Source organism: Struthio camelus, chromosome 1 (assembly GCF_040807025.1).
Source record: "Struthio camelus isolate bStrCam1 chromosome 1, bStrCam1.hap1, whole genome shotgun sequence".
NCBI lineage: Eukaryota > Metazoa > Chordata > Aves > Struthioniformes > Struthionidae > Struthio > Struthio camelus.
Genome location: NC_090942.1, coordinates 43166221 through 43183707, shown reverse-complemented (window position 1 = coordinate 43183707; position 17487 = coordinate 43166221). Strand labels below are relative to the sequence as shown.

The 17487-nt window shown below is 36.1% G+C and overlaps 1 protein-coding gene across 1 annotated transcript in view; it reads left to right on the top strand.

Moving 5' to 3' along the window:
- CAPS2 (calcyphosine 2) overlaps positions 1 to 14912 on the top strand; it is a 32885-nt gene extending 17973 nt beyond the window's left edge. The window contains exons 10-18 of the mRNA XM_068935895.1: positions 1100 to 1174; positions 2054 to 2149; positions 2272 to 2365; positions 4309 to 4424; positions 8559 to 8635; positions 10292 to 10446; positions 11357 to 11476; positions 12557 to 12653; positions 14273 to 14912. Of these exons, the coding sequence (XP_068791996.1) occupies positions 1100 to 1174; positions 2054 to 2149; positions 2272 to 2365; positions 4309 to 4424; positions 8559 to 8635; positions 10292 to 10446; positions 11357 to 11476; positions 12557 to 12653; positions 14273 to 14448 (1006 nt within the window). The 3' untranslated portion in view covers positions 14449 to 14912. The remainder of the gene's footprint in view (positions 1 to 1099; positions 1175 to 2053; positions 2150 to 2271; positions 2366 to 4308; positions 4425 to 8558; positions 8636 to 10291; positions 10447 to 11356; positions 11477 to 12556; positions 12654 to 14272) is intronic.
- Positions 14913 to 17487: the final 2575 nt, after the last annotated feature.

Sequence of the window (17487 nt, the reverse complement as noted above, 5' to 3'; positions counted from 1 at the left end):
GTGATTTGGTATCTTTTCCTAATATCCCTGATGCCTTTTTAGGTGTTTTGTTCCTGGCTTGGTCCTAGTAGCCTCACGTGAGGCCTTTTTTGTAGCCTCCCTGTGCTTATAATTGCATATTTTTGTGGATTCCCTGTATGTAATGATCAATTCAGAGTAGTTGTAGAATCTGGGAGTACTGTCTTTAAGCTCACACTGATAGTGTTCTCCATTACAGGGTTCTGATAGCCTTCTTTGAGTTGGCTGCATGTTTGCAACCTTTTTTATCTTTTTTTTTTTTTTTTTTTTTTTTAAGATTCCCACCCTGAGGTGCATAAAATGACATAAATATACATTAGCAAGTGCTGATGTGGATCTTCACAGCATAATCATACCTTTGTTCATGTTCTGATTTCTTCTGGAATAGGTAACTGTATGGGCATTTAAATGTCATTCCTTGCCTGTGAGCATTGAAATGGCTTGAGAAAAACTGAGAAAACATTTTGATCTGTCTAATGAAGTGGATGTGTAGTTCCTATTTTTGTTTTGCTAATCTATCTCAACACACAGGCAAATGTTTCTATTTTTATTATTTTAATATCATGTAAAAAAAACCAAAAAAAAACAAAAAACCCTGTGATGTCGAGAGCAGTCCCCCAATCTCAGTCTGTTACATCCATCACATGGATATTTCTTCATTTCTGGAAATGGTGATCTATACTAATATCGTAGATATAAAGTACCTAGCTGGGTAAAGAAGACCCCACCTGGGTATTTTGCAAAAAAAAAAAAAAAAAAAAAAAAGAATTGTGTAGTAGGAGCATGGTAGAAGTTTAACACTGGACATCAGCATATTTAAACAAAATATCCCATTCATATGTATACCTTCTGTGGATGTATTCGGCTTTTCTGTGGTGAACAATTGTATGATGTAATCCCAGAATGCCTTCCACGTTATAACTCTTGAGTTACTTTCTAGTTCAACTACAAAGGATCATCTTTTCAGGCAGATTGCCAAGGATACCATATTTCACATTTTTTACTGTTTTGAAACAGTTGATTTTCATGTGTTATTGCTTCGTGAGCATGTACATGTCAACATGTTGAATTATTTTCACAGAGTGAAGACCAAATCAGGATTAACTGAAAACATGCTTTCTAACAAGCTACGTTTTGATAGTAGGATTGTATCAAGGTAATCACAAATTTTGTAAAGATTTTCCGTTCAATGAATTTAGGAATGATGATCTTTACCCTCTTGAGATAGTTAATTGCACTGAACCTTTCTTTCGGAGCCATGTTTATACCCACAGAGTGCATACTTTTTTCTATATACGTGTATATGTAAATACAGATTTTGATGTGGCTGACTGTTTGTGGTTTTACAGTCCTGTTGCACAGCCTTAAGACTCTTAAGTAAAGTCATGTTACCATTATATACATCTTAGCACAACGCAGGACTCAGGGATTGTGTAGAATAGTACTCTTAACCATTGCGCCTCAGTTGATTAACTTTTTTTTGGTCTTATCTTAGCATGTGGCAACTAGTATGGATGAAAAGCATGGCTTTGTATCTTGTTTGTAACTGCTTACATATTAAAAGTTGCAGATTTAGAGTATCTTTGTAAGTGGTCTAAATGGCGTAGGGGTGATACATATTCTTCAGCTCTGTAAGTGGCTTTTTTTCTGAAGCACTGAGCTGTACACTCTAGACACAGCTGAGGATTCAGCCTCCTAACTTCATATACCACAATGAATGTAGGAGTCTTGATTTATGTAATCCTTTAGTTAATGAATGAAAATTACATTGATATACTAGAGTATGAAGTTTTGAAAGGTGTTCTTAATACTATAAAGAAAGAATATTGAATTAAGACGTGTCCAGATCTACAGATTGATTTACACAATGTTTCGGTGAAAAGAGTCAGGTATCTCTCTCAAAGAAAATGATTGTACAGTAAGCAACATTGGACATAAAATACGTATTTCAAAATAGAAGTGCTATTTCTGTTTGGGTTGAATTAGATTTGTATAAATGCAAAAATCTAAAGGTGGTTTTCAATTTTCCTTCTAGAAATGGTCGTGATGCTTGTAGAGAGTTGATTGGATTTTTTTTTGCATATGACAAATCCCTTACTGTGTATGAATTTCGACAATTTGGAAAAAATAGGTAGGATAAGGCACTTTTATTTGGACCGCGTTATGTTATTTAGATGCGTTATCTTTTGCAACGACTCTAAGAAACTTAACTATATTCAGTTGTATTAAGATCAGTTTTGAATTATTTCACAGAACAAATGCCTTGCCTTTCATTCAGAAGGGAGTGTATCAACACCAGCGTGGACAAAAGAAAGGAAAAGCTTATGATCTCAGTGACTTTTATGTAGTAAGTATTCTTCTACTGAACATGTGTCCATTTTGTTGAAGACTTAGAAATAATATCTAGATGTTAGAGTTGCCCATTGTGATCTAGCATTTAGGGGAAGACCTTCAGTTAATTTCAGTAGGCTTTTCCCATTTAAGGTATTCAGGAGTTTGGATTATTTTGCTGTCAGAATTTTTAGAGATACGCTAGACAGTGTAAGGCTGCAGACAGTGAAGGATTTGTAGACATTAAAGAGTGACAAAATGAACAGCTGAGGCAGGAGTGTCTTGAAGATGAAATAGGCTAAAGTATTTGTTAAAAATGAATAATCTTTGCAAGGTCTGCTGGGACTTTTGACACTAAGGAATAATTGAATACTTTTTTTAAAACCTGAGAAAATTTGTAGGGTAATTGGTTTTAAGCTCAAGTTTGAGCAGATTTACCACCAGCAGTTTAGAAATAGCTTTGAAAAGAAACTTTTGCAAAAAGGGGTTAGTTTGAAACATCATTTGAATATATAATATCTAAAGTCAAGGATTTATCTGATGGAGCTTTTGAAACTAGGCTAGACTTCATCCACCAGCTAATCTCATCAGTGAATGTAAATAATGCTACATCTTCTGTATGGCTGGATTTGTGTGTTAGGTGTTCCTGGTTTACAAATAAGTAATTTTTCAGGCACAGGATATTTGCATTGAGTTTACAACCTTTCATCCTCTGACTAATCTTAAGTTTAGAGTAAATGATGTATTTGAATATGAAAATAAAAGAACACAACACTAGTTTTTAGAGTATTTTATCTAACCACATACCTTACCTTAACTATTTACCTGTGGCTACCATGTAAGAGTTTGCAAGCTGAAATAAATGACTCTATCAAATGGTGGTTGCAGCTATTTAGACAATTTTTCTGGCTGCCATGGGTATGTTTCTAACCTGCAGATGGAATAATTAAAATGTGTTCTGGATAGAGATGCTTCTTTAAACCATCCAGAAAATGTGCCATTACTGAGTTTGATAGCCCTTTGAATGATGTTTAATCTGTAAATCCCCATATCTGCAAACTGGTTCTCTGGGCTGACATTAAGATATACAAATGTCTCTCCAAGTCCAGGTGGCTGACAGACTGGCATTTTGTACTTTATGGATTTTGGAGACTTTACAACCAAAGCCTGCATGGTATTACAGGTGGATCTACTGCTTTTGTGATTCTTCTCAGGGTTCTTTGCTCTTAGTCTGCTGCTTTTCTCTCCCTCCCTTCTTCCCTCTTCTGCCAGCCCAAATAGCTTCTTGAACTTTGGAGTAAATGTAAGGTGTCCCCTGACCCCAACCTGGAGGGAAGGGGAAAATCTGTAATACTTAGGAGGGACTACACTGGGAACTGTACGTTATTACTAGCGCGTTTTTACTCCAAATTTGTTAGTGAAATCTAGTAATTTTAAGGAGTTACTGTATATTTTAACATTGCGGGAATGATTTGAACTTTGGGATGGCTACTTCTGAGTTGTTTGTAGCTCTCAAATCTGATTTTAGGTTGTTTAAAATAGCTATGGAGGGTTTCTTCTAGTTTGAAAGGAGTTTGTTGTCATAGAATCAATGTAGCACCTTCTACCTTAACCTCTTTTTTTGTGGCCAGTGGTTTCTGGATCCCATAGTGATGAAAGGGGGGGGGAAAAAACCCAGAAAAGTAGAGCCTGGCTGAAGGAACAGTACTCTGTAATCTCACATTCCTGAGTTGTGAATTAGGCCACAGTAGGCAGACCTCTATGTGGGAGGTAAAGAGTATCATCTTGGAGCCTGCAGCTGTTTTTTAGTGCTAGAAAGGCTCTGTTAAAGAGGTTAACTGACCTTAGCTACACTTTTCTGTCATTTCATACCAAGAATTATACTTGCTGAAGGACATACAGAACATGTTCTGCAAAATACATGATGTGCTTGTAGGTCATTATATGCTCTATCTGCAGGGAGCTAACCTCACTTTCCGAAGTGTTGATCATAACCTTCCAGAAAGTGTTAAGCAGAACCCAGTTCTCACCCTTCGTGTGACAAGTACTGATGAAGCAGCCATGGATTTTCTAAAGTAAGTGCAGCTGTTTTTCAAATTACTCTTCCTCCCTTACAAAAAAGTTTTATTTATTTATTTTTAATTGGGTCTTCTAACATTATACTATTTATACTGTTAAAAATTCTACATTTAGGCTGTTGTTGAGAAAAATTAATCATAGATGTGAGTGGATGTTCTGTAATTCAGTAATTTGTTAGAATGATAAGGATTGATTTTTAAAATAAGAATTAATTTAATTATGAAGCTATCCTGTTTGCTGTGTTTGAATTTGAAGTCAATTTTTTCTATGTACAAGTCATATACTGAAACTTTTACATGATGAACTGAAGTACTACATTTGGGGAAAAAATCCTTTTTCAGGGATCAACACTATCACTGAATCTTTTATGACGCTTATGTTTTAAAAAAGCAAGCAAACGTGATACCATCAGCCGTGATAATGCTAGTGTTTCAACAGAGGTGAGGGAAAGACTGTAGCACGCGCTCTCTCTCGTGCGCACGCATGCTCTCTCTCTCTCTCTTTTTTAATCTTCCCCTTCCCTTCACTTTTCATTTACTTTCATTCTCCAGATATTGCCATGTGTTGAGGACTACAAACGCTGGGATGCCTTACTTTGTCATCTCATTTGCTTTCATATCCCTTTGACGTACTGAACCCCATGTTCCAACAAAACCTTTTCTCACCCACTGTTTTTCTAAAACTCTGAGATTCTCTGTATATTGCAGTTCTTCCTTGCTTTATATTCTGGTGGAAAGAGAGGTGTGCTGCTTAATACAATGCTTACCTCTAGCATCAATTCTGCGTTTCTGTTGAAGAAAATGAGTCCTGATAGCATTATCTCTGCTACTGTATATCATCCAGCCCATCAGCGTTGGAGTAGAGAACACACAGGGCTAGTATCAACACCTAATAGTTTGATATTGTTTGATATTGGATATCTTTAGAATTAAGGTGTTGATACTGATATATTGCCAGTTTTCTCCTTCCCCTTATTTCAAGTGAGCATAAACAAAGAGGAGGAAGAAATGGAATCGTCTTTCTATTATATGTTATAATTAACTGCCCGCATGAGAAATCTGTAGGTCACAGATTGTGATCATTTAGTATCTCACCAACCCCTATTTGCATGAATTTAACATGTCTGACAAAACATGTGACTGTCGTGGCTGGGTGTGTCCTTGTTTTCAATAGTATGATTGGTTTACTGTAGCAAAGAATTATGCAGAACGTAGTTTCAAGTGTATCTCTGGCTGCTGAATCACTGTAATTTTAGTGTTTACAGTAAGCTGTCAGTTAGTGGCACTTCTGATTTGGACGTTTATTCAAATTGCCTGTTAACTTTTTAATAATGAGATGTGAGTGATCGCAATGTGTTTCACTGGGTTATATGACCTAGTTCTTCCCTGCAATTATCTGTACTTGTTTTTTTTTCTTTTTCCTTTTCCTGCTGAAAGAGAACTGGACTGTGTCTGCAAATAGCTCTTCCCAAGAGGATGGGTTGTGGTCATAGGGAGAAAATTATTTTCTCCTTGTGCATTTCCTCTCTTTTATGATCAGTAGAACGTAGGTGTGACGCCAGTACAGCTCAGAACTAATACATTTATGTAGCAGAAAAGCTCTTTTGGAGCAGTATTTCTGTACTTTTTCTTTCAAAATGGCTTTGGTAAATTAGGTTGTTTCATAATCTGAAAGATGGAAATTTCATAGAACTTTTTCAGATGGTTAGGTGAATGGTTAATCCTTGAATATGCAAAATTTTGTAGATCGTATTCTCATCTTAATATCGACATAGAAGTAAACTGTCTAGAGAATGCAATATCTTCCTCTGGGGGTGTCTGAGTTTTATTGTTGGTATGCTGGTTCTTACGACATAATATTTTGGTATGAAAATTTGTTACATTACCGCGTTGCCTGAACATGGAAGATACTTAACAGAATTGGAAATACAGTTGGAGCTTGGTGACTCAAATTTTGGTGAAGAATTTTAGCCTGTAGTAGGTGTTACAAGATATAAATTTGCATCGAATCACAGAATGATTGAGTTTGGAAGGGACTGCTAGAGATTCTCTAGTCCAACGTCCCTTGCTCAGAGGAGAGTCAACTACAGCAGGTAGGTTAGGACTGTGTCCAGTTGGGTTTTGAGCATCTCCGAGGATGGAAACTCTACAGTCTGTCTGGGCAACTTGTTCCAGTGTTCAACCACACTCAGAGTGAAAATGTTTCTCCTTAAGTTTAAAAGGAATTTCCTGTCTGTCAATTTGCGCTCATTGCCTCTTGTCCTTTCACTGGGTGCTACTGAGAAGAGTCTGGCTCCATCTTCTTTACTCCCTCCAAGCAGATATTTATACAGAATAATAAGATCTTCCCCTAAGACTTCTCTTCTTGAGGCTAAACAGTCCCAGATCTCGGAGCCTCCCTTTGTATGCCAGATGTTCCAATACCTTCTAGAGCAGGAACAGCAATAACAGAGCCACAGCTAAAGACGTTCACTATCTAAAGACTGCTTTAGTTAGAATAACGTAACTAGTATTTTCTTTCTGCAAGTGCTAAGATACATGAAGCTCGTTCTTACAGTAATGTTTACTTTAAGGTCCCTTTACACCGAAAGCTCTGCAAAGGAGCCGTAGTGAGCTAACAGTCCATAAAACAGTAAATTAAAATTGAGTGGATTATAGAAATATATAGTAGTTGTATGATGCTTACTGTTAATTTTTCCCTCCCTGCAAGGTTTTCATGAAATGGAAAACAATACAATTTAATTTTGAATAGTTTATGTAAGACATTGTGCATTGTACCTGTAGAGTTTGGAGTTGATCCAATGTTATCTCTGAAGGCTCCAGAATCAAGACCTGTTCTTCAGGTCATAATTTAGGTATGGATTTTCTGCTACCCCTGGTAGAACAAATCCCTTCTTTTTTATTCTCTCTCAAATTAAAGTGCGTTCTTTTAGGTAGCAACTAGATTTTTGATTTTTTGAAGTCTGTCTTTCTCTTCTGAGATAGAGGATTATTGACATCTAACTATCTACCTTCTCTCATACAAAATTCTTGAAGTGAGTCCTTGTCCTCCCGTTGCTGTAACCACAGAGAATTACAGAATCACAGAATCATTTAGGTTGGAAGGGGCCTCTGGAGATCATCTAGTCCAACCTCCCTGCTCAAGCAGGGTCACCTAGAGCATATTGCCCAGGATCACATCCAGACGGGGTTTGAATATCTCCAGGGAAGGAGACTCCACTACCTCACCCGGAGAAGGTGCAGTCACTACAGTTAAAAGGTCTGGAATTTCTCTCTTACTGCTCATGCATGTCACTGATGGATCATGTCCAGAACACTTGCTCCTTGGTTCAGGACATACTGCAGTAAGTTAAATCAGAATAGTAGTATGGAACCCATTCTTCCTGTAAGGAATTGGTGACGTCATGTGAAATATCTGAACACTGATTAAGGGAAATTTTTAAATAATTCTGTCCTCCTGCAGAGGTATTCTTTGGTAGGAATATGTTGCTGGGTTGGTACCCAGTGTCCCTTAAGCAATACTACTCTTGGTCTGCATCATGGAAGACAACTTTTTCTGCCTTTTTTTCTACCTGAGCAATAACAATGCTAGTCGTCTTGTCTTTGTGTCCCGTTAGTGATGAATAAAGAGCTAAGACATGAAACAGCTGGGAAAAAATGTTATCTCGTTGTTTTCTTTCAGTTAGCAGTTTCACTTAGCATTTAGCCACCTTGCTAGGATACAAAGGATACAAATTATATAGTTTTAAAATTTCTCTTCTAAAGAGAGATTTGTTTTCCTGTTCTTAAATAAATGTTGATGGTTAACAAATTCTTCCAGTGGCCTAAGCTGAAGAGTGGGACTTTCTCCAGAAACATATTTCAAGACTTTTTACACACGGGAAGAATTATCCATGATTAATGAATTAGTAGAGGAACTGCTAATAGAATATTGTCAGACAAGAATTTCTGCATACCTGCAGCTACTGGGCAATGACTTTTCATGTGTGCCATGTCAAACTAAAGCAGTTGGATACTATGCCTATAAGGGCAGCATAGGAATTAAGTTCAAACATTTTTTACTACAGCTTTTTTGAATTCAGTAATGTTACATGTAAATCCACCAATCAATATGAATTTTGACTATTTTAGAGCTACTTCTATGGAACTTGAGCAAGAATTTGCCAAGCAAGAGACTGAAGACAACAAAGTTCTCAGGAAGATTCAAGGTTTGTGTCTGCTACAACCCACTTAATTTTAATTTCTTTCTTTTTACAGCTCGACACAAAGAGCAGTAGCGACATTTTAAGGATTTTATTTGTATAAATGAAATCAAACAAAAGTTAGATATTTTAATTAATACAATGAATATTACCGGAATATGGTTTCAGAATAAAGCAATCACAAGAATACTGTATCCTCTCATAGATATACCTTTTAATTTTTTTTCTTGAAATAAGAGGTCTGGCCAAAGATCATGGAAATACTACACAATAATTATGAATGTAATCAATAAAACTTTATGCTATAATGACATAATCTATGAAAATACACTAAAGCGTAGTGTTAAACTGGCATTATTTTAAAAATCACTGGCATAATGTACAAAATACAGTCCCATTTCTTCAGTTAATTTTGTACTATTATATTAATTTTAGATAGTTCTTTCGGCTGTTATTTCTGTATATCGAAAAGCTGTTGTTTTTCATAATCTCTAATATTATATTAATTAAATATTGATTAGTATATTCTGGAATGTGTAGCTGAATTTTACCAGATTGCTATCTGCAGTCTTTTGGACAAGAGCATATCTTTGTGTTTAAAATTGTGGAAAGATGTTTTTACGCTGCTGCGTTTTATCTTTGTATTCTGTGATTAACAAAAGTTGTTGAATTCGACCAACTCCTGACTTGCTCAAGTATTTACTGTCATTAGCTTAAACCCTTTTTTGTGTAGTCTTCAGTCACTAAAACCTGTATGGACGTTTACTTTTAGAAAAATCATTGACTAATAAATTCTGGGTAGTTTCAATCTTCTAATTGTTCCTTTTTTTTTTTTTTTTGGTCAAAATTCATACATTGATTCTGCGATTATGTGATTATATGTAGTGTTTGCTGGTGTGGCATGGAAGAAGGTTGCGTGTATATATTTCGAGACCTATTTTAACGTGCTGAGTGTGATCTTTTACTGGAAACAACTCCCCTCCTGCCATTTTTATTTATAATTGTAAATATTAGTAATTTGAAAAACTAATAGGATAATAGCAGGTGACTTTTGTTAACAGAATATGCTGAGAAACTCAGACACCCATAAAGTAATCCTGCTACCTGTAGATTTTGATACGGCCATCATTTTACTGTATAAATAGTTTTGTGGGTATCATTTTGGAACAGTTTTGCCAAATTGCTTGTATTTGTTCTTGCTTCCACTGCTTGTATTTGTTCTTGCTTCCACATTTATTTAGCATTTCTCTACAGTTGAGGAGTAGTTCTGTGCCCCATAATTGAAAGTTTTTATTACCAAAGTATGATGTTGGTATATTGCTTTTTATGTTGAATGACGATATGTAATCGTTTCTAGTGGAAGTAAGCAGCTCTTTAATCTGAGGGCATGTGGAGTGAAAACCATCTTCCTTTCCTTCTGTGGCCTTTTTAATGGTTTGCTAGATTTTGCTGCTTCTGTTTATGATTTCTACTTAAATGTTAAGTGACTGATAGTTTCATTTAGAGCTAACATTTTCTATTCAAAGATGAGAGAATCTGGATATATCATTTTAACCAGCAGTATCATTAAGTAGCTGTGGTTTTGTTTTGTTTTAAATCCTCTCCAAAGCATGTGGCCAACTTTATGTAAATATTTGGTCCTTTATTTCTCTGGATCCTCAGGTACGCTCAGAGAGACACTAAGGAAAAAAGGAGTTCGTGTTTTAACATGCTTAGGCAAGCATTTCCGACAAATGGACAAGAACAGAAATGGGTTTCTCTGTCAGGCAGACTTTAAGGAAGCTCTAAAATTATTCCATTTGGAAGTGCCTGAAGGAGTAAGTCTATCTGAAACTGCTTAATAACTATATGTGCAAGTTGGTTTTTTTTCTCTGTGGCATGTTGGCATTTCTGCATTTGCTTCCACGTGAAATTAAAATAAAAAAAGAAAAGTTACTTTTGCACAAAAGTCTTTTGTGTTACAAAGAGGCAAGTGGGACAGCAATCCATTTTTGTCTTTTTTGACCCTTTTAAAATAATGAATATGATGCTATTTTCTTATCTTTTTTCTTTAAGTTATTTTTAATTTACTTGACAGTAATTTTGTTAACACTATTTTGTGTTGTAAAAACTACTCACATATAGCAAAACTGCAGATAACAAGATTTTTTTTTTCTTATGGTCATCAGTGACCCTTAGTAGCTTGCATTAGTTTAGCCACTCTTTGAGTCAGTTTGGATTTAGAAGATGATGTTTGTGAAGAAACTGTAATTTTCTACATAGCAATAGCTTTGTTCTTGGACACAGTAAAGACATCAAAAGTTATTCAGTTCTGTTGTTTAGAAAAATGTTATAGAACTTTGTTTCCTGGCACTAATATCAGAGAAAAACTAGGGTTTCTTTCTCTCTTAAGCGGTGGTGGCATAGCTTTTGCATTTAACGTGGATTTTCAGTGTGGCACCATCTTGAAGCAGAAAGGGGCTTACGCTTCGAACCATACTTGACATTTTTTCAGCCTACAATAACTGCAGGTGGTCTGCTTGTTAAGAACTTGTTTATATTTTATAAGTAAAGTTTTGCCATCATGACAGTAGTATGTCTTGTATTTTAAATGCATTGAATTTTATCTTACCTAAATACAAAAATCGAGTGTTCTGCATTTTTTTTCACAGTGTTATAATGCCCAAATAGTTATGTTCACATGTATTTTATAAGAATTAACTTTGGAAAATTACTTGTAAATTACAGGACTTTGAATCCTTATGGCTTATTCTTGATGATAGCAAGACTGATAAAGTTGACTATGGGGAATTTATTCGTGCCATTGTTGGAGAAATGAACGAGTATCGGAAAACATTCGTAAGAAAAGTAAGTTTCGTGGTAGATACTCTTGAGTGCAGATATTTTCCAGTCTAACTTTGAAGTTGGTTATTCATCATATTTTGATTTTTCTTAAACTGTGCATCTAATAATCAACTCTTTAAGCTGTCAGATAAATTTATTAAAGTAAATGTACATTAGAAGACTACACATTGTTCCATTGTTGAATTAGTTAATTTTGAACACTGCAATTTAGAATTAAGTCTTTAATTATTTTGAGTTTATGAGTATGTCTGCTATTCTCACTGTTCAGTCTAGTGTTTAAAGCATTTGGCTGTGTGAAACAATCTCTTCCAGAGGTCTGATTGCTTGATTTTGGACAGATCACTATCTGTGTGCATAGTTTTTCCTCAGTGTGTGAAACGAGGAAATAATACTTGCCGCCTTTGAGACCTACGCTTAGAGGAAATGTATTAGTGAGACATTTTATATTTGAATTACCATTTATTATATGTGTCCAGAAACTGGATTGACAAAGGTTCTGGTAATATAATGTGGAACGATCTGCAGTATGAAACATTGATTACAAACTAGTCAATATCATAGTGACTGGCTGTCATGAAGATCAGGAAAAAGCTATATATTTTCATATTTCTAATCACTGAGGATCTGACTATCCTAGCCTTATGCGTTGAGTGTGCGTTTGAGCAAAACTTGAAATAAAAATAAGACTGCTGTTAGCAGCACTGAAGAGACTGTGTTGAGGCTTCCCTATTTGTCAGAATGACCTGGGAATCTTTGTAGTTGGAGGAGGCAGAAAGGAAGCAGCTTGACTTCAGATTCTAAGGATAAGCTAGAAGATTTTGGAGAGAGAAGGCAACTTTTTTTGAGTTTGTGAGGTGACCGCGTTTAGTGTGAAAGCCATTGAGGTAAAATAATTATGAAATGCCATATTCTAGAGTCATTTTCTGGTATCCAGTGACTGTGATTGCAGATTAAATTTACCTACAATAAAGTAGGTAAGTGGACATAATCCATTGCACATAATCTAAAAATAAATGATATGTAGTGAAGTATATTCAATCTTTATACTAAATTATTTTACCTGCTTTTTTTCCCCTTGTTTAGGCTTATATGAAACTCGATTTCAACAAAACTGGGAGTGTGTCTATGGTAGATATCAGAAAATGTTACTGTGCAAAGAAACATCCTCTAGTATTGGCAGGTAATTCACATTTAAAAAAAAAAAAAAAAAAAACTTGTAACTGATGAAGTCAGTTTGTTAGCAGAGAGATATTGGATCCAGAACCTATTTGCTGTAAATATAACCTGTTTTCCTATTCGCTTTGACTGGAGCTGTTAACAAGTTAACAAGAACTATTTTTTCCTCTAATTACCTATAATGTGTCTCTGGAACATGACTATAAATAGTAATGGAGTTTATATGCACAATTTTAATTCGTGCTTTCTATCAAGCTACAAATACTTCATATATGCAGATTAGTTCCTTTTCCTACCTGTGTACGACTACATTTAAATAGTTACATCTCAGCTTTTGTGTGTAAGTAATCAGTGACATGTATGATGTTATTAATCTTCACTTAAGAGGAGATACTTTTTTCCATATTACTTTTTTTCATCAAAACATGCAAGGTTTCCAAGTGCAAGTAAATATACTCAGCACTTAAGTTTCAGAAGAAATTATCTGTTTATTTCTGGGACATGGATTGTCATCCTTTACAGAAGAAATGTTGATATCTTCATTATTTTTTTCAGGAATCTCAAAAAGGTTTATATTTGGCCATTGGAAAAAATAGGAGTTTAAATCTTTGCATGTCAGTTTCTAAAATATATCCATTTGCCTAATTAGTGTTTGTGAAAGTCTCCCTGGTGCCCTCCCCCTGCAGAAGGGAGGATGTTTTCTGTATTGCTAGTGATTTTAATGGTAACACATAAAGACACATGGTGGCGTAGAGGTGTTGGACAGAGGAAAACCTTTGTGATCCTGGTTCTCCATAATTCACCTCTTTGGATCACCATGCATTTTTTTCCTCCGCCTTCAGAACTGAGTGTTCAGTAAATTCAAATAATTTTTCATCTGGTTTGTCAGAATATTTTTTTTTCTATCCTGTCCCTGAAGTAAACTAGCCAGAGGAAAACCCAGTGATTGCATAGACAGTAAATGGAGATGATCTCAGAAATGTTACAATCGCTTATGAGCGAGAACTGTAGATCTTAAAAACATCTTCCTGTTAGAAGCATGTACTGCTATGGTGAATGTAATTGAAACCAACAGAGTCATGTTGTAACAGCAAGGACAGCAGTTCATTGAAATTGATATTTTCCAAAGGATAAGAACTCCTTCTCAATGCCATTTCAAATACAATCTTTAATGAAGTCACTAGAACACACAAGTGTCTCTTCCAGAACACTTTTCAAATACAAACTTGAATCTTAAGGTTTTTCTGGAGCTTTGAACTTACATTGCATTAAGCATATGCTTTGTTACAAAGATTACTTCTGAATTACCGGAATTTAGGAATGCATCATTCACTTCTTTGTCATGTGAAGAAAAATCTTCCTGATCTTGTAATCTATTTAAATCAACTTTGGCCTCGTGTTTTTGTTGATATTTAATGCTATCATATGCTGTTGAAGTAAGATAATTTCTGCAGTTGATACTAAGTGAGCCAATGACTGTGGATTCAGAATGTTTTAAGTTGTTTGAGGAAAAAAAAGTGTTTGTAAGCTGAAATTGAAAAGTTTCTTTCTTGAAATATGTTGAATGCTGTATATTCACTGTTCTTGAAAATGTATTTAATGGAAAAATGTATACTTTCACAGGCAAAGCCACAGAAGAAGAAATTACATCATCATTTCTAGAAACATTAGGAGATTCCTGCAGTAATCCCAATGAAGTGTCCTATTCAGAGTTTGAAGATTACTATGAAGGATTAAGTATTGGAATCATGGATGATGATGATTTTGTTAATATCTTAAGGAATCCTTGGGGAATATAGAGTGGAAGAAGTCAAAAAAAGGAAGAGAGAAACGTTCTAAACAAGGAGTAAACTAAAAAAAGTGAAGATTTAGTCTTAACATGCATTACTTCATAATTAATGTCTTACATTGATTTCAAGGGCTGAAAATTTTAGGTGCTTTCAGAATAATACTCTATGAGTTACTTAGTGTCCCTTGAGCTGTGCTAAATACTTTCTAAATGTAAATACTGTTCATTCCTTTTTATTTGAAACAATAAAGGCTGTTCCCCATACCAGAAGGCGTTATTTACTTGATATTAGAATAAAGTGGCTTATTTTAAAGTAATGGGAAATTAGAACACCAAAAAGCATGAAAGAGTACATGTAAGAGAAAATTTAGTTTTATGATGCATTGTGGAAAACTTAAGACTGTATAAATATTCATGGGAGCTGTTCTTCAGCATTTTATACTTATAAAAATAAATATATTTATTCTGATAACATCCTCTGAGTTTCTCATTTCTTATGCTGATATTCTCTCTGAAAGAGAGCAGGTCATCCTTCTCCAATTTTTAGGATGTCTGCAGTACTGAAAATGTGTAGAAATTCACACCAATTAACTTTTAAACTAGTATGCAGGCCACCTCTGCTGATCATATTTATTCATCTTGGTCAGGCATCCAAAGCTGAACACTGAATCTCAAAGATCTTAATTGCACAAATAGATTTTGTGATGCACTTCTTTTTCTATATTTTGCTAAGTTTCTTTTCAAAACAAAATTTAAATATCTGGCTTTTGTACTTTTTACTGCTATTTTTTTAAAATACACTTAGCTTTATCAAAACTGATGTATAGAATTTCATATCTACTCTGAAAGTATCACACAGAAAAGTATAAAAAACCCCACCTCTGTCACAACAAAAATTAAGCTAAGTAAACTATTCCTTGCTACTTCAATTATTCAGCCAGATATGCCTTTCAGTATAATAAATCCTGTTAATTCTGTAAGGTTCATTGTGTTAGGGATTTAAAAAAAAAAAGCATTATTAATTTTCTATATATTTTTGATAGCCTTTGGTTTCCATATGCCTGTCACCAAAATTAACTGTATATTGAACTGCATTTTTTGAGCCTATATAATTAAAATATAATAGTTTTCTTCATGCTTGTCTGACTACATTTTGAATATACAGCCTTTAGTTAACAGAACCTTCCTCTGAGTCAGAATTTGTTTCATGGGCGTTTAAGGTCAGTGATGAAACGTGAGTGCCTTTGGTCCCTCTATGAGTGGCTGGCTTATTTTAGATAATAGTATTTTCTTGCCTTATTTTAATAACTTCTGCATTTTATCTTTTGATAATCAGTTTGTTGTTACCCTGTCCTCACTAGTAACTAGCATTGCAGTTTCCTCTCTAAATCCTCAAATGAGAGACTTTTCCAGTTCTTCTGGGGTCACACAAGTGTGTATGCGGTGGTTACCAGAGGAAGACCAATCCGGCCAATGCTTGCTCTACGATGAGGATTCTGGCGTGGCTCACTAAAATTTCCTTACGTGCCATTCCTGCTGGAATTTCTCTTGCAGGAAAGATTTTGTTAATTGTGGTTCATGAAATCAGTGATTCTGAGAGGTGCATCTTCAGTGAACTTTATGGGGGATCTGCTTCTTACTGCATCTGTTGAAATAACATATGAAATTGTAACTCAGTTTATTAAATGTGGCAGTGATTTGGGAATGACATATTGGTATTTAGTCTTATAATAGTGCAAAAATTTTTTGCTGGAAAACCTGAGATTTTAAGAAGTTAAATTGGAAATAAATGTGAGGTTTTACTTGATTCACTCCTACCTGTATGTTTTCACTAAATAATTAAAATATGCCACTGCAGCTTTTTCATTTCAGTGTAGCTTTCAAATTTGAAATGCATTTAAATTTCTCTTCAATGTTAAAGAGGACTTTTTTTGCAAGAAAATCTCCCTGGTCATGCTCTTAGGAAGATTTCCTCTTGCACCTCTTCTGGGAAGCCTGCGTGCTTGACTGGCTCTCTCAAATGCCTGTATACCAATGCACGCAGCATGGGGAATAAGCAGGAAGAGTTAGAGATCTGTGTGCGGTCGCAGGGCCATGATCTCATTGCAGTGACAGAGACATGGTGGGATAGTTCACATGACTGGAATGCTGTCATGGATGGCTATGTGCTTTTTAGGAAAGACAGGCCAGGAAGGCGAGGTGGTGGAGTTGCTCTTTATGTGAGGGAGCAACTAGAATGTATGGAGCTCTGCCTCGGGGTGGATGAAGAGCAAGTTGAGAGCCTATGGGTAAGGATTAAAGGGCAGGGTAACATGGGTGACACTGTTGTGGGGGTTTACTACAGGCCACCTGATCAGGAGGAAGTCATCGATGAGGCCTTCTACAGACAGCTGGAAGAAGCCTCACGATCACAGGCCCTGGTTCTCATGGGAGACTTCAACCACCCTGACATCTGTTGGGAAGACAGCACAGCTAGGCACAAACAGTCAAAGAGGTTCCTGCAGAGCATTGATGATAATTTCTTGACCCAGGTGGTGGAGACGCCAACGAGGAGAGGTGCAATGCTAGACCTTGTACTAACGAACAAAGAAGGTCTAGTTGGAGAGGTGAAGGTTGGGGGCAGCCTTGGCTGCAGTGACCATGAGATGGTGGAGTTCAGGATCCTGCGAGGAGGGAGCAGGGCAATGAGTAGGATTGCAACGCTGGACTTCAGGAGAGCTGACTTTGGCCTCTTCGGGGACCCACTTAGGGGAATCTCCTGGGGTAGGGCCCTAGAAGGAAGAGGGGTCCAAGAGAGCTGGTTAATATTCAAGCGTCACTTCCTCCAGGCTCAGGATCAGTGCATCCCTCTGAGGAAGAAGTTCAGCAAAGCGGGCAGGAGACCTGCATGGATGAGCAAGGAACTCCTGGCCAAACTCCAGCAGAAGAAGGAAGTGTACAGAATGTGGAAAAGGGGACAGGCCACTTGGGAGGAATACAGGGACGTTGTCAGAGCGTGCAGGGATGCGACAAGGAAGGCTAAGGCCCAGTTGGAATTAAATCTGGCAAG